General features: G+C 40.1%; 1 protein-coding gene across 4 annotated transcripts in view; it reads left to right on the top strand.

Annotated features, from left to right (window-relative positions):
* Positions 1-18,593, top strand: part of DUS2 (dihydrouridine synthase 2) — a 56,306-nt gene extending 37,713 nt beyond the window's left edge. For all 4 annotated transcript variants that reach the window (XM_077830764.1, XM_077830763.1, XM_077830765.1 and 1 more), the window contains exons 11-16: positions 2,883-3,051; positions 5,887-6,008; positions 8,065-8,208; positions 10,314-10,401; positions 12,129-12,202; positions 14,986-18,593. In XM_077830764.1, the coding sequence (XP_077686890.1) occupies positions 2,883-3,051; positions 5,887-6,008; positions 8,065-8,208; positions 10,314-10,401; positions 12,129-12,202; positions 14,986-15,226 (838 nt within the window). In that variant the 3' untranslated portion in view covers positions 15,227-18,593. The remainder of the gene's footprint in view (positions 1-2,882; positions 3,052-5,886; positions 6,009-8,064; positions 8,209-10,313; positions 10,402-12,128; positions 12,203-14,985) is intronic.
* The last annotated feature ends 4,720 nt before the right edge of the window (positions 18,594-23,313 follow it).

The raw sequence follows: 23,313 nt of genomic DNA, 5'->3' as shown, positions 1-23,313 counted from the left end.
AAGTGCAGGAAACTAAGGGTCTCCTTATATAGGGCAAATGAGATAATTACATCTGTTGTCAAATCACAAGGTTAGAGTGAGGCTTTGGTATTCAAAGTTTGCGATCTGAAATGTCACTGTCTTTGTTTTAGTGCAAAAAGGGCTCCTTAATTATTATGCTGTGAACACCACTAGTATTGTGTCATGACATGGCCCAGTCCTCCTCCTCTCTGGGCAGACCCCAGTGTTCTGTTTTGAATCCAATGGCTGAATTCTATGTGCTTCTAAGCCATCTGGGTAGTGACTGATTACTGTTCCTAGCTCTGGGTTTCTCAGGCACTCTCCCTGGTGCAGACTTCTCCCTGGGCAACAGGACCCCGCTCTCTGATCGCCTAGGCCTTGAAACCAGTGCCACAGCCTTCCAAAGCCTTCTGTTGCTGAGATACATTTCCCCAAAGTACACCTGGCTGTGGGAGCTCTGGTTTCTTATCAAAATGTTGGGTAACTATCCTATATGTCAAAATTAACAGTAGCTCTTCATTTAAGGGGACCCTGAAGAATTTTTATGACTAGTTTTAGTCCACCTTCAAAGTGAGTTAGAGTGTTCTCAAAAAGAAATGGAGTACTTGTGGCACCTTAGAGACTAACCAATTTATTTGAGCATGAGCTTTCGTGAGCTACAGCTCACTTCATCAGATGCATACTGTGGAAACTGCAGCAGACTTTATATATACACAGAGAATATGAAACAATACCTCCTCCCACCCCACTGTCCTGCTGGTAATAGCTTATCTAAAGTAATCGTCAGGTTAGGCCATTTCCAGCACAAATCCAGGTTTTCTCACCCTCCACCCCCCCACACAAATTCACTCTCCTGCTGGTGATAGCCCATCCAAAGTGACAACTCTTTACACAATGTGCATGATAATGAAGTTAGGCCATTTCCTGCACAAATCCAGGTTCTCTCACTCCCTCACCCCCCTCCAAAAACCCACCCCCATACACACACAGACTCACTCTCCTGCTGGTAATAGCTCGTCCAAACTGACCACTCTCCAAGTTTAAATCCAAGTTAAACCAGGACATCGGGGGGGGGGGGGGGTAGGAAAAAACAAGAGGAAATAGGCTACCTTGCATAATGACTTAGCCACTCCCAGTCTCTATTTAAGCCTAAATTAATAGTATCCAATTTGCAAATGAATTCCAATTCAGCAGTTTCTCGCTGGAGTCTGGATTTGAAGTTTTTTTGTTTTAAGATAGCGACCTTCATGTCTGTGATTGCGTGACCAGAGAGATTGAAGTGTTCTCCGACTGGTTTATGAATGTTATAATTCTTGACATCTGATTTGTGTCCATTTATTCTTTTACGTAGAGACTGTCCAGTTTGACCAATGTACATGGCAGAGGGGCATTGCTGGCACATGATGGCATAAATCACATTGGTGGATGTGCAGGTGAACGAGCCTCTGATAGTGTGGCTGATGTTATTAGGCCCTGTGATGGTGTCCCCTGAATAGATATGTGGGCACAATTGGCAACGGGCTTTGTTGCAAGGATAAGTTCCTGGGTTAGTGGTTCTGTTGTGTGGTATGTGGTTGTTGGTGAGTATTTGCTTCAGGTTGCGGGGCTGTCTGTAGGCAAGGACTGGCCTGTCTCCCAAGATTTGTGAGAGTGTTGGGTCATCCTTTAGGATAGGTTGTAGATCCTTAATAATGCGTTGGAGGGGTTTTAGTTGGGGGCTGAAGGTGACGGCTAGTGGCGTTCTGTTATTTTCTTTGTTAGGCCTGTCCTGTAGTAGGTAACTTCTGGGAACTCTTCTGGCTCTATCAGTCTGTTTCTTTACTTCCGCAGGTGGGTACTGTAGTTGTAAGAAAGCTTGACAGAGATCTTGTAGGTGTTTGTCTCTGTCTGAGTATATATAAAGTCTGCTGCAGTTTCCACAGTATGCATCTGATGAAGTGAGCTGTAGCTCACGAAAGCTCATGCTCAAATAAATTGGTTAGTCTCTAAGGTGCCACAAGTACTCCATTTCTTTTTGCGAATACAGACTAACACGGCTGTTACTCTGAAACCTGTTAGAGTGTTCTGTTACAGTTAGAAAATTGTTGGGAGGGGAAAACAGGATTTTAAATTATTTTTAGCTTTAGATTGATAATGTTAGAAAATGATGTTTTCTAGCCATAGAACATGATACAGCGTAGCTAGAGGCAGAGCACGCTTTTTACTCACTGTTCCCCTGCCCATTTGCCTCAGACTTGAGCCTATGCTCATTCAATGTTAGTCCTTTCTACTACAATTACCAACAAGGGGTACCAGGTTTGGAGGTGCACCTGATCCACTGGAAATTGAACTAAGATCTTCAAATTCATCTTGCACAGGCCACCAAACAGCATTCTCTTTCCAGAACAGCTGACTTTTAAAACCTATTGTGTAGCTAATGAAGGTGGCACATACAAAATCAGCGCTTGTCTTCTTTAGGGAAACTAAGCCAATTTATGCTTATTGGGGGATGTCTTGAGTTAAGGAGAACTGTTCACTAGAAACTGGATTGGTACCACCGAACTCATTTTACAGAGGCTGCCTACCAATCAGTCATCAGATGCTAATAACTTTTGGTCACTACTGGCCTGGTCTGACTTTGGAAGGCTTTCATATCCCATTACTAATAATCCTTTAAGCCAGTGATGGGGCGCAGATTGCCCACCACTGCTCTAAGCCATCCATTCTCCCAGAGTGGTGCTGATTTCCTAAATAGATTATACCAACAATGAATAACATGACAGTCCATAAGCCTTCTGTATTATCATGCGTGCCCAGCTCTATTAATGCGCAGAATACACTGTTTTCTGCATGGTGGTGTCATGTTAATCATTGTTAATCATAACAAAGATGTTCGTTTTCAGTGGAGGATCTCATGACTTCATCAAAGAATATACTGACATTGAAGCCTTCCAACAAGCAGCAGGTGCTTCATCGGTAATGATAGCTCGTGCTGCCATGTGGAACCCATCCATCTTCAGAAGAGAAGGCCTTTGTCCCTTGAAGGAAGTCATGCAAGAATACATCAAATACGTACGTTTGGGAAGATTTTACCTGTAATTAACATAGTTTAGAGATGTTAACCCAAGTTTGTGTAGGGTGTCTTTAAGTCCTCATTGTTTTTCAATTAGTAAAGCTCCTGTAATATTTTTGCATATTGCATGAGATGAAAACTATTACAATTTTTACCAACTTTTCAGTGACTACATCACTGAATTTTTTGTCTAGTATACAGTAAATATTTTGTTTTGTTTTATTACATACTGTGGTTGCCTATTCTCATTCTTGATGCCCAGGTTTTAGAAAGATTTCTCAGGCTTTTGGGATGCCCTCAAAAATCTCTGCACTTATGCAGAACTAGTGCCAATGTTGTGAATGCTACAACAGTGAATGTGATATTGAATGGAGTAGGAATAGAAAGATGAGTTCTATCTAGAAAGGCTGCAGAGTTTCACAGTTTTCTAAAGTCATTTAAACTACTCTAGAGAATTATTTTCCTCTTCTAGAAAATGTTAAGGTTTTTTCAAATGGCAGAAAAGCACAGAGAACGTTGTTCAGTCAGTTGTTTCATTATAGTGCAATTGGTGGGCCATCTACCATTTTATTGACAGAGTTGCTGTGAAGGAGCACAGAGACGGCTGCCAGGCACAGCAGGGGTTAAAGAAAACCTGTGGGTTCAGCTAGACCCGCCCCTTAAACCTGCAGCCAATGCCAGTCCTGGAAGGGGGAGAAAAAAGGGGAGCCTGGCTCAGTCAGGGGCTGACTGGCAAAGAGACAGGAGCTCTCTGTGTGTCTGCCTAAAGGCAGAGACGCAACCTGTCTGCCAATGCAACCACTGGAAGCAAGTAAGTCTTCCCCTGCCAACGGGAATCTACCGCCAAGCCCCAACTGTGGGGAAACTGGACTAGCAGGGCCACTCCCCAAACTAAAGGACTTACATAGGGAGACACGAGGTCCTGAGCCCCCCGACTTCATGGCTGGGCGCAAGATCCATCTCCCCTGTCAAGGGGTGTGAGTGGCCCAGGACTCTGAGCCAGGACCTGAGGGAAAGGAGGGCAGGTCCCCTCCTCCAGCCCCTAACCAATGATCTAGCCACTAGGGTGCCCGGCCACTGAAGGCCCTATCACAGATGCATGTTTTTAAAAAAAAACAGATTAAAAGAATAGGACTTCAGTGTCTTACTTTTTTTTCTTATTCAATTTTGTAACCATCATGAAAAAAACTACATGCTAAAAATCTAGAAAAGTTCAATTTAAAATAAGTTTAAGGCCTAAAATGCATCATCACCTTGATCGATCAGTCCTTCAGCCCTCGTATAGATTGCGCCGATCACAACACGTCTTTCATTCTGCTCGTATCCTGGCCTTCCTTCTCCTTGTGCCGCCATGTCTTTTCACAATAAAATCTTCCCATCTCTTTGGAGGTCGACCGAGTGGTTGTTTCGGTTCCTGTGGGTAGCACTCAGCAACAGCTGCAGTCCATTGATTATCAGTGAGCCTCGCTGTATTCCAGGCCTATCGCATTTTACTATGCCTGCTCTCAGTGACGACATCCTGCCTTCCACTCTGCTGTCTGATCACTTCACTGGGGACTCGGTTGTGGATTGAAATTCCCAGAATTCTTCTTTCCATCACCATCTCCATGACAGACAGTTGCTGCTCTGCTGTCTTCATTAGTGCCCATGTTTTGCTGCCGTACAACATTGCTGGCAGTAGCTGAGCTGAAGGTATTGTGTGAAAATACTGTCAAACTACAGAAAATACTGCTAGAACTCAACACAAAAAGCAGCCAAGTCGGACTGAAAACTAAATGCTCCAAAACAAAATGTATGCTGTCTGATACCTTGCCAAAAGCCCAAATAACAATCAAGGGAGAACAAATAGAAGAAGTTGACCAATATGTATGTTTGGACCAAGAAATTAATATGCGCCACGATCAGGAAGGGAACTCTCGTGAAGAAAGAAAGCAGGTTGGTGCGCATTCAATTCTATCAAGGATGTCCTTCAAGAAAAAATCACCAAGGTAACATGCGCCAGCCTCTTCAAGTCAACCGTACTGCCTGCAATGTTGTACAGCAGCGAAAATGCATAATAAAGAAATAATATTTTCAGCCCTTCAAAAGGTGTGCCAATTCATTTGTGCTATTAATTCCATTGTCATTGGCGTTAAATCAGAGATTAATTTGGCCCAGTCTGTTGAGTTACCTGTGTTACGCAGTTAAATACCAAAGATTATTCCTAAAGCAGAATTTACAATACAGCTCATACTTTTGAACTATCAGAGGTGACTTATGTCCAGATCAGCAAGACATTTGTGAATGTGAATAGTCCCATTGACTTCAGTTGAACTGCTTAGGTACCTTGCTGAATTGGAGACTTGGCTAACAAGGCCACATTTGCAGTAAGTGCAAGCTGTATTTATTTTTATACCAAACCTTTCCCCCTCCCGCGACCACATACAGCTTTGATCTGTTCAAATCATGAGGGTAAAATCAAGGAATGGAAAAGGACAAAAATCAAATTAGTCAAACTTCCACTGCACCCAAAGGTGTACATCCATCAATTTGAGTAGTAAAGTAGTATATGTGTGAAATTCTTGTCAACTACTTTCTTGTTTTTCTCAAGTGTATAAAGAGCCAATAATAAAATAATTCAGATTTTTTTTCCAGAAAAAAACACCAACCCAGTTCTGGACTGTGTTAATAAATGAGAGTACTGAGTAGACTTTACTTTATTGAGAACTGTATACGCTGTGCTGTACATTCCTTAAACTATCTTGAAATGTAGCCAGAAACATGTGAAAGGTTAGGTAATAGGAATAGTTCTTTCTTTAGTGTATTTTTACATATTACATATCTCTTTCCTTCAGGCAGTGAGATATGATAATCACTATACCAACACAAAGTACTGTCTTTGTCAGATGTTAAGAGAACAGTTAGAAACCACAGAGGGAAAGAAACTGCATGCTGCACAGTCGACTCAAGAAATCTGGTAAGCATTTTATATAGGTAATAGGAATTGCCATACTGGATCAGACCTCGGAGTAGCAGCCATGTTAGTCTGTATCTGCAAAAAGAAAAGAAGTAAAATTTGTTAGGCTCTAAGGTGCCACATGTACTCCTTTTCTTTTTGTGGATCAGACCTGTGGTTCATCTAGTCCAGTATCATGTCTCCAGCAGGTGCCAGCATTTCATCTGCTGGTACCAGAGGGATGAGCTTTCCCTTGACTCAGCTAATTCATAGGGGATTTTTTCTGCCACTGTCATAGCATAATTCTGTGTTTGCAATATGCTGTTTTACATCTTTAGGATAACCGTTTACCTCCCTTTCTTTGGTTATCTGGTATGCTACTTCCACAGCAACGAGTGGCAGTGTTGCCCAGAATGTGCTCAATGCAACTGTAGGCAATGTGTCCTTGTCTGTCTGGCCAGAAGAAAAAGGGGCTGTTGCCTCTTTAAGGGCTCCCTGTGTAACTAATAGCGAAAGGGGAAAGTTTACCCAGTCGAAGGTGGGGGCTCTTACAAAAACTGATTGTGTTAAATTTTGGATGCATCTAGAGAAATGAAAGGCACAGTTTATAAAAATGAAATAATTAAACAGAGACCTTCACTGTATAAGAGCAATGTTGTGCCATTTTGAAAATACGTTCCATAGCTTTTTTGCATTTTTGTAGACCTCGAAAGAGATTGACCAGGAAGCAGTTTCACAGACCTGTCTTAGCGGGTCCATAAGCCTTTGAAACAATGTTTTGAACAGTCTATTTAATCACTACATAACTGAAGAACATTTAGTTCTTTTTAAAATGAGAAAACATCTCTGTAGATAGTAATAAGAAAAGGAGTACTTGTGGCACTTTAGAGACTAACCAATTTATTTGAGCATAAGCTTTCGTGAGCTACAGCTCACTTCATCGGATGCATACTGTGGAAACTGCAGAAGACATTATATACACAGAGACCATGATGGTCACGAAAGCTTATGCTCAAATAAATTGGTTAGTCTCTAAAGTGCCACAAGTACTCCTTTTCTTTTTGTGAATACTGACTAACACAGCTGTTACTCTGAAACCTGTAGATAGTAATGTGATTTAACACTGCTGCCTAGTGGTGTTAACGCTAAATTGCCACCAGTAAAAGTTTTAGCATACTACAGAGTTTTCATTCTAATTGAGTGCTAGAGTGTGCACTAATATATTAAAGTCAGAAAAGAGTTTACATGGCCCAGCATATATGGACGGCCTTGTCCACTCTAAGGAACCTCCTCACTTACATAATTATTCATCCTCTATTGTTCTACTGATAACACCAACAATGGAGACCATAGTGTACACAGCACACATGCATTTTTACTATTGAGTTGCCTTACCCCACTATGAGACATGTTATGATACAGTGGTTAAAAAAATACTGAACATTGTGTACACTGCAGCTTTCATAGTTACTACCACGTGTGGGGAATTATGGATTCCAATTTTGCCAGTGCAGTTGCGCCTCTGATATATCTAATGCATAAGATAATCAGATTATCAGAAAAGGGACTGTAAAAATCAGAAAAGGGACTGTAAAAATATCATCTTGCTCAACAGATCTGCCCTCTATATGTATTCAAATTCTTTTGACAATGTTAACTACTTTTTGTTCCTACTAGCCTTTCAGAGCTGATACAAGACTGGGAGAGAGAGTTGGGATCTTTATTGGCTTATGCTTCTGTAAAGTTGTAATTTAATTGAAATTGCAGGGTCTGTGATGGCTTCTGGCTTGGCTTTCAGATCCCAGGTTGAGTCTTTAGGTCAGCAGGTAGAGGAATGAACTTCTTTCTTGTAAACTGAGCAAACTTTGCAAGAAGCCAAGGACAGGTGATGAATATAGAATCCCATGACTCTAGACAGCGTTACTTTGCAGCATATAACTGTACCTCAACTTAGTTTTCTAAGCACATGCAACTTCTTTGAAATACATTTTTAATATTTATTTTAGTTATTAAAATGGTGTGTGAACACACATAAATTGACTCCTAATGCTAATAATAGAAGTAATTTTTTTAATAGTGAAGTATTTGAAATGGGCGGTTTCTATGAAGAAACAACAGCTATTCTGGAAGCTAAGAAGGCATCATTAAAGGCCAAGACACAAGATGAAGATGAGCAGATGGAAGACACAGATGTGATAAAAATGGCTGTTAGATTTGACAAGTAAGCATGCAAAGTTTATTCTTCACCATCTTTTTGAACTTACGGTTACACTTTTTTGTCTGATCTTTGGTACCTGACAAAACTTTTATAGGTGAAAATCGGCAGTTCAAATATTACAGCACCTTCTTGGATAAACTTTTTAAGAGGAGACAGTCCATATGACATTTAATTAAATAGTGCAGTATGTTAATTGATGATGATAAATTTCAGGCACACATAAAAGAATGTGAACATTGATCTAAACAAAGCTGTTTTGTGTGTTAAAACTTCATAGAGTTTAATTCTTTTTAATGAAATTTAATTAAGCCGCAGTATATTTTTCTAAATACTGTGGGTTTTTTCTGCTGAAACAAGGAAGTTCTAGCAGGAAATTATGAAGTGCACAGTAATAAGCAGCCTCAAAATGCTTTTTCTATTAAGAAAATATATTTTTTAAGAAATAATGGTCAGTGATTAGTTAAGTATATCACTCTACTGAAACTACCTCTCCTAAACCTATGTACTGTGCAGGAGTTTGAAAGCACATTAATAATTTTTCTTTAATATGTACCAGGAGTCTTCAGAAGATATTTCTAGGCATTCCCTGAGACATTGAGGAACTGTGCGAATCACAGTTTGTAAACATTCTGTTATTGATCTAAGATCACCTAATTTTGAAGTGATCCTGCAGAATAATTTTTTTATACTTCATGTTTGTCCAGTCTCTTGAGAAACCTGTCAGTCCTGTCCCAATGAATCATAGAATCAGGGTTGGAAGGGACCTCAGGAGGTCATCTAGTCCAACCTCTTGCTCAAAGCAGGACCAGTCCCCAACTAAATCATCCCAGCCAGGGCTTTGTCAAGCCTGACCTTGAAAACCTCTAAGGAAGGAGATTCCACCACCTCCCTAGGTAACCATTCCAGTGCTTCACCACCCTCCTAGTGAAAAAGTTTTTCCTAACATCCAACCTAAACCTCCCCCACTGCAACTTGAGATCATTGCTCCTTGTTCTGTCATGTGCTACCACAGAGAACAGTCTAGCTCCATCCTCTTTGGAACCCCCTTTCAGGTAGTTGAAAGCAGCTATCAAATCCCCCTTCATTCTTCTCTTCTGCAGACTAAGCAATCCCAGTTCCTTCAGCCTCTCCTCATAACTCATGTGCTTCAGCCCCCTAATCATTTTTGTTGCCCTCCAATGGACTCTTTCCAATTTTTCCACATCCTTCTTGTAGTGTGGGGCCCAAAACTGGACACAGTACTCCAGATAAGGCCTCACCAATGTCGAATAGAGGGGAATGATCATGTCCCTCGATCTGCTGGAAATGCCCCTACTTATACAGCCCAAAATGCCGTTAGCCTTCTTGGCAACAAGGGCACACTGTTGACTTGTATCCAGCTTCTCGTCCACTGGGTCCTTTTCTGCAGAACTGCTGCCTAGCCATTCGGTGCCTAGAGTACTGGTTGAGTATTGCCCAAGATGCCTTTCAAAGGCAGTCACTATGCTTTCAAACTCAGCAGGAGTGACTTCCTAAAGACTGAGCATGATGTGTCTACAGTATTTCTGTTCTCTGCCACACTCTAGGAACCATACTCCCACTTCGATAGTAGAAGCAATGTTTTATAGAACCAGTCTCACTTCTTCTCTTTTTTTCCCCATTAATAAATTAATTCCTGTAAACGTTTTTAAACCACTTTTGGAAAATATTTATGGTAATTATCAAAAACCCCTGTGGTGCAGCTTGTCAGATTCAGTCCAAAACGCAATAGAATGCAGGCAATTTGGCCCAGCTTTCCTATCAGTACCTTGTCACTGCTTGTATGACTGCACCGAGTGAAGGTGGGAGGTGGTAAATAAAGAAACAATATTTAATAATAGTTTTTAGATACCAATTTAAAGATGTATTTATTGGACAGTTCCCTGAGGAAAGGGATGGGAGACCTGTCGCTTGGGAGTTTTAAAATTAGACTGGAAACAAAAACTAGTAAAAATACTATAGTACCAATCCTGCATTGATAGAGAGATTACCTGTCTAACTTAATATAGGTCTGTTCTATAGAAATATTTTCTGTACAAACCTTTTCACTACAATTGTGGGATTATTTTGTATTTCATTTTTCTGTCTAGGCGAGAATATCCACCACAGATTACTCCCAAAATGTATCTCTTGGAATGGTGTAGGAAGGCAAAGCACCCTCAACCTGTTTATGAAACTGTGAGTCTCTGCATTTGTCAACAAAAGTACAAGGCAGATCCTTAGCTAATACATTTATGCCATAGTTTACTGAGGACTATCAGGAAACTGTGAATTGATTGGTTTGAAACAAGACGCTCTCGAAGTTTAAAAATGCTTTTTTATTTTTAAACTGGAGTTTTGTTGACACAGTTGCTAGATGCTTTGGTATGGACACACATGTAAATTATGGTGCGTTATAACACGAAATTAGCACAATTCTACAGCATAGAAACATTTCTCTTTAGGTGTAAAATTTAACCTCCCTTAAAATCCAATGAAAATGTCCTTATTTTTTCTGTATAAAACTAGTGATCTGTTTTAGCACTAATGATAGTGAGGAACTCAAGTATTGGGCAAGCTTCCCCCTTACAATTCTGTCTATGTATCTCAATTCTGACCTGCAGTTCTTCCCACTGGCAACCCCCCGGCCCATGGGTACCTCAAATGGAAATGGTCAATTGTGAGGTAATTTTGTAATACACAGAGTAGGGGATATGGATGAAACCATCAAATTTATTTATTATATTTCACTGAGCCTACATTTGAACTCATTCTTGTGTAGGTAAAGAAGTAGTGTCTTATTTCATTGGGCCACCCAGTCGTTATGTCCAGATTATAAACATTTTTAAATTCACTAATAGCATTTTCTAAAATGCTATTTTGCTGTGTTCCTGAAAAAAATGTGTGCACTGCCTGTCTGAATTTTCCTTGTGTCTCTGGAAACACATGATAAATGATACTATATCTAATATTAAAAAGCTAAATGAGACATGGAATATTAGAATGTAGCACCACTGAATTCCTAGAATTGTGTTCATTCTTGCTAATGTCATCTGGTATGTCACAAGTCTGCTTTTTCTTTTCTATCTAGGCAGCAGCAATTTTTGCAACTGCTGTGGTAGATAAACAAGAAAAACATGTTTATAAAATGAGAGAGTGAACAACTATTACAAAAGGACATCTTAATTTCAAAATTCTAACAGTCTACTCCATGTCATAAGTGCTATGCCAGGTAGTTCATGTTTGCATGATCAGGTTTCTAAATGATTAAGCAAAGGTAAGGAACCCTGTCGTGGTGCGATTTGGTCCTGTAACTTTTATCGGTATAAGTTTTACAAAGTTTGGATTTAGAGTCTCTTTAATACAAGAAAAACTAGACCGGTAATGAAATTGAAAGGCATCTGATTTAAAACTGATAAAAGGAAATACAGTTTTTTAATACAACACAACTTACTGTGGAATTCATTGCCACAGGATATGATTTAAATCCAAGAGCTTGGCAGGATTCAAAAGGGTTAGATGTGAATAAGGATAATATCAACAGTTTTATTAGATGGCATAAACATATAAAAGAGACAAACCCTCCATCTTTTACTGACTAGGGTTGGGAAGAAATTTCCAGTATGCACAGGTTATGATATAATTGTTACAGGGTTTCTTGTACTTGCCTATGTTGCATCTGGTGATAGCTGTTGTTAGAGATATGGGTAAGTGCAATGTGCCTATCAAGCAGTTCTTGAAGCAACTCTAGTTTGGACAATAGATTCCTTGAGTATTTTGAACACGTGAGGGGAATTTTGCAGTGTGAAGGCTTGGAATGTTAATGGTGTTACATGCTCCCAGAGTAAAAAGAAGACTAGGAAGGACTCTGTTGCTCGTTTTACGAAATGCAATAAGTTACACCTGTAATTCTCTCCTTTCTCTAGGTTCAAAGACCATTAGATAAATTATTCTGTTCCGTTGTCACAGTAGCTGAACAAAAATATAGATCAACCTTATGGTAAGTCTTCTCTGATGTGTTTTGTAACTGGGCCTTAGTAAAATATTTGTTTGTGATGTACTGTTGGAAAGGCAACATGTAAACATGGAGAGGAAAAAATACTAAGTAAACTTTACTTTATAAAGGTATAATGGAAAGGAAAAAACTTTAAAATGTCTCTCTAAAGTGGGACATGATTAAATGAGACATGCCAAGGAGGAGTGAGTTCCATAGCTGAGGGCCCTTCATAGCCGAAAGACTGTCTCCAGTAGTAGGATCCTTAAAAGGTAAATAGTGTGTGAGCCCATGTTTCCACTAGGACAGTCCTCAAGGTGGCCTCAAATAAGGCAAAGGCCTCCAACATTAAGAGTTTTAAACTATGCTACTGGAAAAAAACACTTCCCCACTAATATTTGAGCTACAAGCTTTGCATGGAAACCTTTGTCAAAGTGATGCAATACTTCTTAATCCTGCCCACTGTTTGCGTAACGTTCCCTCAGTAAGCAAGGGATTTTTGAGGGAAGACGTGGCCGTCTTCATGGCGATAACCTTTACGCAGCAGCAAGGCTTCTCCTTTTTTCAGGGTAGAGAACAAGATACGATCCAGTTGGCAACTAGAGCTGAGTGAACAATTGATCAGAAGAATTTGGTTTGTTTCTAACCAAAACTGTATTTTTTTTGCTGTTTTTCTTGCTGAAATGAAAAAACAAAAATATTTCCTTTGGGTCAGTTAACATTTGACATCTTTGAAAGTAGATGGCAATATTATCAACTTTTGCTCCAGAGCAGTGACACAACTTTCTGGATTCATAAAGCAAAAGAGATAGTTGCATATCAGCAGCATTCTGATGATACTCATCCCAGTGTTTAGGAATATTATGTATCTATTTCTTTGAACGAAGTCTTATAATGGTTCAGGCCTGGGATACTCGAGCTTATATTGAAAATCAGATTACATTAATTTAATTGTTTTATGGCAGTGGTTCCCAAACTTGTTCCACCGCTTGTGCAGGGAAAGCCCCTGGCAGGCCGGGCCAATTTATTTACCTGCCTTGTCTGCAGGTTCAGCTGATCGCAGCTCCCAGTGGCCATGGTTTGCTGCTCCAGGCCAATGGGAGCTGCTGGAAGCGGCGGTCAGTATGTCCCTCGGCCCATGCCACTTCCCGCAGCTTCCATTGGTCTGGAGCACTGAACCGCAGCCACTGGGAGCCACAATCGGCCGAACCTGCGGACGCGGCAGGTAAACAAACTGGCCCGGCCCGCTAGGAGCTTTCCCTGCACAAGCGGTGGAACAAGTTTGGGAACCACTGTTTTATGGAATAGATTTAACAAAAATGGGTGTATATTGCAATATAGGAAACACAATGAAACAGACAAATTGTAATCAAATATATTGACTGTAAAATATCTTTGTATATTGTGTAACTAGTCAGCTTTATTTCACCACACTGCCCCTCGGCATTTTGTCCTCTCATCTACACAAACTTTTCCATGTGCTTACTGAAGATCCCCTTTCCTGCTCATTCCTTCTCACTTTGAAGACAGGAGGAGTTTTTCCATTGATTAGAGTTGGAGCTAGATTGGACTCCTAGTCCAATTTAGGAATATTTACAAATCCATATTTTTATAAATGTTCTGCCTTATTGTACTGTGAATACCTTCAGTAACTCAATAAATAAAATAAAGTGAAATGGTACATAAAGGCATCCAGATAGCAACTTTTTAAAATGTTCCCTGTCCCAAGACCATGTTAAAAAAACAACCAACCTAAAGCTGGGAAGAAATCTGTCTATAGTTTGAACTAATTAATGTATTGAAACACTGAATCTGAAATGCCCATGATAAAAAATACTCCACACTTGAAAAGTATTCTTCATCCATATATCCCATCAAAGATAAGTAGTATTCCCATTTTACATATAAAAAATGAGGCAGAGAGGGGTTAGATAACTTGCCAGAAGTCACAAAGTGAATCAGTAGTTGCCTCAATTGATGCACTAAGGTTCCACAATAATATTTTATAGAAGCATCTATTAATAATGAAATTCCTTGAGTTTGTCTCAGGAAGATATACATAGGGTTGCATCTAGTAAATTGCAAATTGAAGATCAGTGTTAGACAAATGCCCTTTTAATACGTATATGCAACAGACAGCAGGTTATTTTAGCATTGTACTTCCAATGCTATAATTGTCAATCAGTATTCCTATGAACTACTCAGACTTCAGCAAACTTCCAGCTAGACCATAATTCTCATTCCAGGCTTAGCTGAATGAAGAGAAACAGAGAATCCTTTCATGTGTTAAGTTTCAAGAACACATAACCTTGTCCTCAAAGCTAGTTTGTTGGGTTTCAGTCCTGGTGGAACTGTGCCCATTTTAGCTGACTTCAGTGGATTTAGGGATACATTTGGACTTGAGGCTCTTTCCATAAATTCTTTTAAACTCTGTGTGCTTTATTCAGGGCTTTTGATGTTAGTGGGAGTAAGGATTGCAGCAATTGGGCAAACTCCCACTGGCGTCCTACCTTCTGAGCAAAGACAGTTGGGACTGCAGGATTTGGCTCAGTATTCTTAGACAGCGTTTTCCTACTTGAAGTGACACCTTAGAGAAGCACAGGCATCTAAAGAGATGTGAATGTGCCTGAGCTCTTTCCACCTGTTAGGCTGTCATGAGTATTGCATACTGTTTGTTTCACTGTGTTGCAGCAGAGACCGGAAATGAATTCTTTCAGGCATGTAATATTGTACTTGGCAACATGCAGGCTTTGCTTCTACCTTTACCTGTGCTCTGTCTTACTCTTCAGGGACAAGTCAAAGAAGCTAGCAGAACAGGCTGCAGCTATAGTCTGTCTTAGGACGCTGGGTCTCCCAGAGGGGAAGCTTAATGAGGGAGAAAACCACCTGATTAACAAACGCAAGAGAGAGAACCAGGAGTTCTTGAACAACAAAGAACATGAAGATGACCTACTTGTTGAGGCTTCGCATAAAAGAGCTCATTTTACTGAGGGAGCTTCTGACTCCAGCTCTTCTGAGGTGCCACGATAGCATGAAAAGCTTATGCTCAAGTAAATTTGTTAGTCTGTATTTGCAAAAAGAAAAGGAGTACTTGTGGCACCTTAGAGACTAACACGGCTGCTACTCTGAAATCTGTGTAGCTACCGATTCACTCACTTTTTTATATCCTGCTGTTGTATTTCATCTAAAGTCTGTCAGTCGGAGACAGGTAAACTCTGCCCGATTATGAAAACCTACTGGACTGGGTAAATGTTTTTTGTGTTCTGCTTTGGTGCCTTTCAAACAGGATACATTAGCAGCCTGGGTTTTAAATAAGAATGAGAAGGTGATCCCAACATTAAATTCTGTTTCAATAGCAAACTATTTTCAGTTTAGCTTTTGAGGTTTTGAGTTTTTTGTTTAATATATTTTATAAGTAGAAAGAAGAGTTTTAAACACACACGAGAGAGGTTCTTAACAGATTGTTTCCAACTGTTGGAGTTTTGAGGTAGTTTCTATTAACAGGGATAAGTATGTTAGAAGTTGTCAGCTCTTGTCTGAAACAAAGCAGGTTGTGTCATGATCCCTAAAGTAGTTTGTATGAAGAAAATATTAAGAACATAATTCATTGTTGATGAACTATATCAAAGTGGCTTCCCTATTTAAAAATAATATACACCTTTATTTTAAATGGAAGTGTCTTCGCTAAACCATTGTTTTCAAACGGAACAGCAATATCTAACTGGGATTATGTTTAGAGTTTTTAAAAGATGTACGTGCATATTGAAGTGACTGCTACTCAAATCTCTGAATTTTTAATAAATCTGCATAGTTTGCATTTAACTGAAAAATAATTGCAATTCGTTTCCTACTTTGTAGACTGCAATAAAAAAAAAAACAGTTTTAAAAGCTGCTTTCATAACTAAATGTTCCAGTTTCACACAATGGTTTTAGTCACAGAACACTTACTTCAGAGCAGTGACAGAAATTGTAGTCTAGTTAACAAGCCATAAACTTCAGGAATAATCCTTTCCCCACTGAGATTCATGTCTGGGCAGGAGCTTTTGTCAAGGCCATTTTTATACCATCATGAGGAATGGTCATGCAAATACTATACCAGAATCTGATTCATTCGCTGAGTTTTCCTGGCAGAATGCAGGTTGCAAGGCCCAGTGATAAGAAGCAGCGCAAGTTGTCTGCAATCCAGCTCTGCTGGACAGGTCAGAATTGAGCAGTGCATCCCCAGTTCTGAGAGAAGGCCTAACTAGGGAACCTGGGAGATCCACTGGAGCTCTTCTGGATCACCATCCAGAGTTTCTTGGCAGAAACTGGCCAGGCATATTGCAGAATCACCATCTATGCTACCGCGGAGGAAACTGCCTCAATGGAAGTTGCAAACTGCAAATCCTGCACCTCTGGGAGGAAGTTTATTAACCCCAAGTCTGACCAAAACTCTAATTTCTTGATTCTCTTAGTTTAAATAAAGCTGTGTGTCCTGGAGAGTGGTGATGTATCCCTGGATGAGGATGCTGCCTGACAGTAGAGACCAGGTGACTTTTAACAGCCACACTTTAGTGTGGCCTTTTCCGTCCCATTTGCTATGGCATTCCCTTCAGGAGGCTGTGGGGTTGGAAAGCCAGAGGGCATCCTGTCAAAGGGAGCAGCCTTTGAAAAGTCTTTGATTCAGCTTCCTAGTTTCTCTCTTCCTGTGAATCTTAGTTTGCATAAACAGGCTTGTCCTCCTCCATAAGATCTTGTAAGTGACCTAATTTGAGGTCATTTTATGTTTGCATGTCAAAAATAATAGTGTTTTAAAAACACTTTTTTCCTGGAAAGCCAGGGAACTTATGGCCCTGAGTGCCTGCATAATACTCACATGAGCCTTAATATCAGTGCTGCCTTCACCACTAAAGGTTTATGGACTATTTGGGCCAAACTGTGTCTTCAAACACGAGAACCAAAGGAAGAGCATAATGGAATGTTGTGACTCCCTTTGAAGCACCCAGAGAAGTCACTCAGCAGAAGGTCTGCAACTGAAAGCATGGGGCATTCCAGGATGGAAGTCTAAGAGCCCTGGCCTGTGTTGCAATGCTTTTACACCATTTTCTTGTCCTGGCAATTGGCCTTATGTGACACCCCCACAAGCTACACCTCTCCTACAGTGTAAATTTTTCTGCTCCTGGCAGAAACAGTGTGCCTCGGGAAATAGACTTGTGAAGGGAACCACAGCTAATCAGCACACAGATGCAGGCTAACCCTGCTTTTATAATATCTATGTGCACCAGTTCGGGGGGTGGTGAGAAAGGGGCTATTTGGTATATGGCCTCTTATGGGGAAGAGAGAATACAAAAATTAAACATAGGGAAGTAATAGAAGATCAGAGAAGGTGCTGCCTCAATTTAATGTCAATGTCCAAAGAAAATACGATCAATGTTTTTAGTGTGCAACTACAAAACATGTATATAATGATTTGACTGAATCAAACTGAAGTGTCGTTGAAATAAGTTAAATTGTCTAGAAGACTTAACGCTTGCAAGGTAAGTGTTTAAATAACTACGTGATAACAAATCATTATTTTATTTATCTAGTGTAAAGCTTGTAGAAGTAACTACAGTTAGTTGAATAATATATAATTGTGCCAAGATAAACGGTGTAGCATCTGCAAACAAGAAAGTGAGATGCTGCTTTGCTAGAATGAATATTTCAGACTAAATTTGGCAGTGATGTAAATGAATGGTCAGAAAATGGGTGCATACAAAGTGTGATTTAGAGTCCCATTTGATGTCCTTGATGTGGGTCAGGAAAAGCAACTAATGGGAGTCTGTAAGTGTGTTTTAGGGAGAATCCTTTAACTGAGGCTATGATTACACTGCCCCATGGTTCAGACTTTGAGGGCGTGAACAACAATGTACACCAAAGTGCTGTGCAGTAACTCCCCTATGTGGGCACTGTGGACATAAACTAAAAGGTTCTTTTTTTGCATTAATGTCTTTCTGTTTGAAGAGGACTACGTTAATGTGAACAGGGAAGTTCACACCTGAAAATTCAGGCCTGAAATGGCCTCACAGGAGAGTTACAGAGTGCAGCACTTTGGTGTGCACTGCTGTTCGCGTCCTTGTAGTCCAAACTGCAGGGCAGCATAGATAAGCCTTAGTTGCTCTTCCTGCTACATTCCTCCTAACCCACTTTCCCCTGCTGTGTAACTTTTTGCACCATTCACATCGCTGAATTCATGCTAGATACATCTGTGATAGTGGCACCTGCATATATACCAGTTCTGAGGTTTGCTTTTGATCTTAAAACAGGTTCTTATTCTGGGGAACAAAATGCCTTTTTTCTAGAGACTGTTCTATTCAAGGTATTGGATTGGAACCATATCTTTTGTAAAATAATAATAATAATAATAAATTTTAAAAAATCTAGACCGTGGCTCATCTGTAACATTTGTCGTTTATATTTTCTGCATTCTCTCTTGGCTAAAAAATGGATCTATCTTCTGCGTATTCCTTGTATAAACTGGAGATGGCAGATGTCTTTTGTGCACATGCCAATTCCTGTACTAATGTGACTTAGCAGTACAGCTGCTGCACTACTACATTCTTGCGTAAGATGGCAATCCAGACCACAGCTTGGATTTCAAGAAGAAATTTAACACCAATCGTAAGAAATTGTGTCTGCTTAACTTAATGTGGCCATGTTACATGAATATGGTAGTCAGATAATACTGACCGAAGTTATTCTCTGTTTTAAGCATTTGTTTGGTAAAGGAATTTCACTACTAAATTGTCCTTGGAATTTAATGAAGCAATTGTTCTTTTCTGTCACAAGGTAAAAAAATATGGGAAGCTGTGCTTGATATTGATGGCACTGGGACCAGAAAATATAGGTAACAATACCCTGCAAAGTGTGAGGATTAACTGTACAGGATCTCTGTGTGTAGGGAGCAACCTATCCCCATTCCACCCATGTATATACTCTGTTTATTTGTAACATGAATGGGAATGTGAAGGCGTTCTTCTGAGTCTTTTATCTTGGATGCTCCCAAGTTGGAGACTACCTCCTGAGGCCTTGTTGATGGAATGCTTTTTGGAATGTCCCAGGCTCCAAGCCCAACCCTGCCTTGGAATGTGAGGTTAAATGTTGGCGGTACAAACACAGTTTGAATATTTAAATTGTAGAGTTCCCTAGTACTGCAGTTTCAGAAAGCTGGCAAGTGTCAGCTCAGCTGCTGTCTGATTCAAAGAGTAAAAATGCCTTTGGGTTTGTTTGGGGGTTTTTTGAGCGGAGGGTTCACTTCCCCGTTATGACCTGCAGAGGAGCACAGTTTTCAAAATGCTTTACCCAGCAAGCCTGCAACTGGTCACAAACAGGTGCTGGCTTGTTAAAGAAGCCCTCATTCACAAAAGTGTGTTGTCACTTTTTTTGTTGTCAAAGCCACAGGCCCGGTGTGTCTGAGGATATGTCTGCATTGCAGTAAAACACCCATGGCTGGCCCAGGTCAGCTGATTCAGGTTCATGGGGCTATAAAACGGCAGTGTAGTTGTTCAGGCTCAGGCTGGAGCGTGGGCTCTGGGACTCTCCCCACTTGGGTTTCAAAGCCTGGTCTCCAGCCCTAGCCCCAACATCTACATTGTCATTTTATAGCCCTGCAACCAAATCCTTATGGGTCCAAGTCAGCTGACCAAGTGAGCCATGGGTGTTTTATTGCAGTGTAGACATACCCTCATAGACCAACTATCATGTTAAACAGGGAACCTGTTTGTAATGGTGTTTACAAAAGGAGTCCAAGGCAAGAGGAACTGTTCCAGGCTGGTGATGTGGGTTTGTAATGTTAGTGGTGATCTCTCTGCTGCTATGCATGAAGTTCATGTTTGAGTCTTATCCTCTCATTGAGGACAGAGCTGATGGAAAATAGTGAAGGCAACATGAGAAGCCATTGAGGAGAAGAGAGTCCCTGTATTGTTGATCAGCAGTTTCTTAGGTCAGTTAAGGACTGGAGTTGATGAGCTGCTATGGGAGTCAAGACCAGCCATCCTTACTTAGAAAAATAGTAACCTCAATGGCTGTGAAATAGCAGACTGAAAAAATACATAGCATTCATGTCTGCGTATAGTATTCAGTTAACTGGCAAATGAAATTGTCAGTGCCAGAGAGTTAATGGGAATCTGCCTGTTCAATATCTGTGGATCAATAAATTAATGCTTGCCCCCTGTCCCCAGGTGGTGGGGGAGAGTCTGTTTTCCTTGTTTTTAGCATGTTCTTGTCTCATTCTGGCAAATCTCCTATTTTATTCCTGTGGTATTTTACAAACTACTATGTCGTGAGTGACATCCTTCGTTCACTCTGAATTTGTTTTCCATTTCAGTCACTCCAAACCAAATGATGCAACAACTCCAGATTTTGTGTGATTATGTGAAAGAGGAGGTTGCTGATTTACTGTCTTTAAAAGTTTCCACTTAGCTGGTGATTGTAACTGAAACAGTGATCATGTAACAGTGGACATGTATACTGACTGGTGTTCTGGGGGCAACTGTTGGAACTGGACCTGGACACTAATCTGCTAGCTCGATCGGTAACCACTAGTCTTAGAGCTGTGCACGTATATCTGACTATTGTATAGTAATGTCTTTGTTGATTTGCAAAATAGTAACACGCACATTACCTTTAGTAGGAATTTTGGGCCAAATATAAATTTGCATGTGCCCATGTTGGTGAAGAAAAATTTGGTAATTTTAGCCCAACTCTAATCCTGGACTGTGGCTGTTGTCTTTTGTTTTTCTTTTTCTTTTCTTGTGTGCATGGTTAATTTCACTTCATATTGAAAATGAGCTAAAACAAAGGAATCTGCCTTAGCCCTTACATCTATATAAGGGGTTGAGGAATAGTCTCTGTGGCCTTCCTAAGGTTCTCTGGAAGAATAGGAGAAGAACTTGAGAGATAAAGGAGGCTTGAGAATGTGGGAGCTGGTGTTGGGTAACAGTGGTTAGGGAATACTGGAGCCAGTGTAGCCATAGAATTTAAAAATAATTCACAAGGGATACTCTATGACCCTCTGCATGAAGTTTTCCACAATGATGCCTTTATATACTGAGTTCATAACTTTCAACAGCATGTGGCTACCACAACAAAAATTATATAACTCAGCAAAGACTTTTCAATGCCTTGGGTGCATACAGTTTTTTATGAGGGCCCAGTGTCAGTGGTTCCCTGGTGTCCTACACCCACAAACTCTCCCAGCCAGCTAGGAGTTTCAATAGCCAAAGATACACTAAGGAGCCTAGGAAGGGGAGCCCCCCCCCCCCCGCCCCATTCTGGGCTCCCAGTTAGGTCTGCAGCTGGAGTACATGCTTATTCCACCAAGTTTGCAAGCTCTGCTTGTGTAGGGGCTCTGCTTTGGCTGGGCAAGGGGTTCAGAAGACGTGCACTTTGAAGTTTCTCCAATTCATAGGAGAGGGATTCTCTTCTGAAGACTTCAGACTGTGCCTGGGATGGTGGCCCTGTGCTCTCTAATATTTCCAGACTATAAAGTTTCTTTTAAATTCTCGTTTGTTCAAAACAATCTTAGGAAACTCCACATAAATATTTATGGTGAAACAAACTTAACATTGCATACATAGTCTTAACTCTGCCCTTGTACATATGATTTTTAATTACCTATCACATTTCTCAAAGCAATAGAATATAACATTTTTCTTTTAATCTTTGATGCACTCTTTACTATTCTGTGCAGCTAGTGGAAGTCATTTTGTGTGAAAAGTACAACATAAACTGTACTTTCACAACATTGTTCAGATTTAGTAAAATAGAGCAATAATAAGAATATGCTGGGGTATATAGCATACACAAATTTGTAGCTAAATTAGTTCCTTAATTTTTAGAGAAAAACAGCTATTTATTTTTTAAACTGTCACTTCATCGCCAGTATTTGTTTTACAAATGAATTATAGTAACGATTACTAAAGAAGCATGAAGCAGCTCTCTTGACTGTGTGCTGACATTTGTGACAGGAGTGCGCCCCAGCATTTGAATGAGTAAGAGAAGCTGGTTTTCGGGTAAGCTCTATTCATTAAAAACTTTTTAGTTCACTTAAAATTGGTTTAATATTTAAAATGTGTGTGTATAGAGAGAAATTGAATGGGGATAAATATTGGAGAAATTGTGGTGAAAGAGGAGATTTTTATACATATATGGTAGAAATGTCCACTCATTAGCTGGGATGTTAGATTTCCGTGATTGGAAAAAACAAAATTGTCTGATTAAAAAAAACCTGTGTTTTTCCACATTTAAAACAAAACACTGAACTTCAGTTTCCCTAGCCACGAGATATATAGGTGTCAGCTGAACATGTTTATTGTACATATTCACAATTTTTAAGCAAGTTTGAAGCCTACCAGTGCCATCAATCATTATAATAAAATTAATAGAATTGCAATTTGTATTCTTACATATACCAAATACTTCTATGTCTGTGTCCTATATTTTCAGAAATTTTTTTAAATGAACAAAAAAAGTGAAAATTGCTTTTATATTAACATTACTCACTTTCTGAGTTAGTCCTGGAGGGTGAAGTGAAATTTGAGGTGCATTAAAACATGAACCCCTATACACTGTTGAGTAACCTCTGTGTGCCAGACACAGTTTACTGGAGTATGTTTAGCTGTGTAAAATTAAAGCACATTCAAAATTCAACCCCCAGAGGGGGAGGCTGCACCCATTGAATAAATGAGACTGGTACTTAGACAGTAAAATGTAATTAATAGTTAATATATATTTTTATTTTTTCACAAAATGAAAAACTAAAGATTCTCTGTAAAAACACTGTGTAGCAATTCCTTTGTTACAAGTTACTGGTGAAATCCTTCCCACCTGGATGTGCAGGTGCACAAGTTAGCAGAAGTATGTACAAAGCTGCTCATTAGTGCACAAGCAGTAGTGCTGGCGGGCTATGTGCTGGCAGTTAAAACTGCAGTGGGGTAAGCCCTATGCCCGAAGGGGGAATAGTGGTTCCATCATCCATCAAGTACATTTGCTACTCTGAGAGCGCTGAGAGGCTCCTGCCATGGATCTTGCTGGCTCGCTCTGTGATGAATAGCTATGCAGTGGCAGGATCTTGAATGTGCCACATACATATGGCTCCT

The sequence above is a fragment of the Eretmochelys imbricata genome, chromosome 12 (assembly GCF_965152235.1).
Source record: "Eretmochelys imbricata isolate rEreImb1 chromosome 12, rEreImb1.hap1, whole genome shotgun sequence".
NCBI lineage: Eukaryota > Metazoa > Chordata > Testudines > Cheloniidae > Eretmochelys > Eretmochelys imbricata.
The sequence above is the reverse complement of the archived record's forward strand: the minus strand, read 5'-3'. Positions and strand labels throughout refer to the sequence as shown.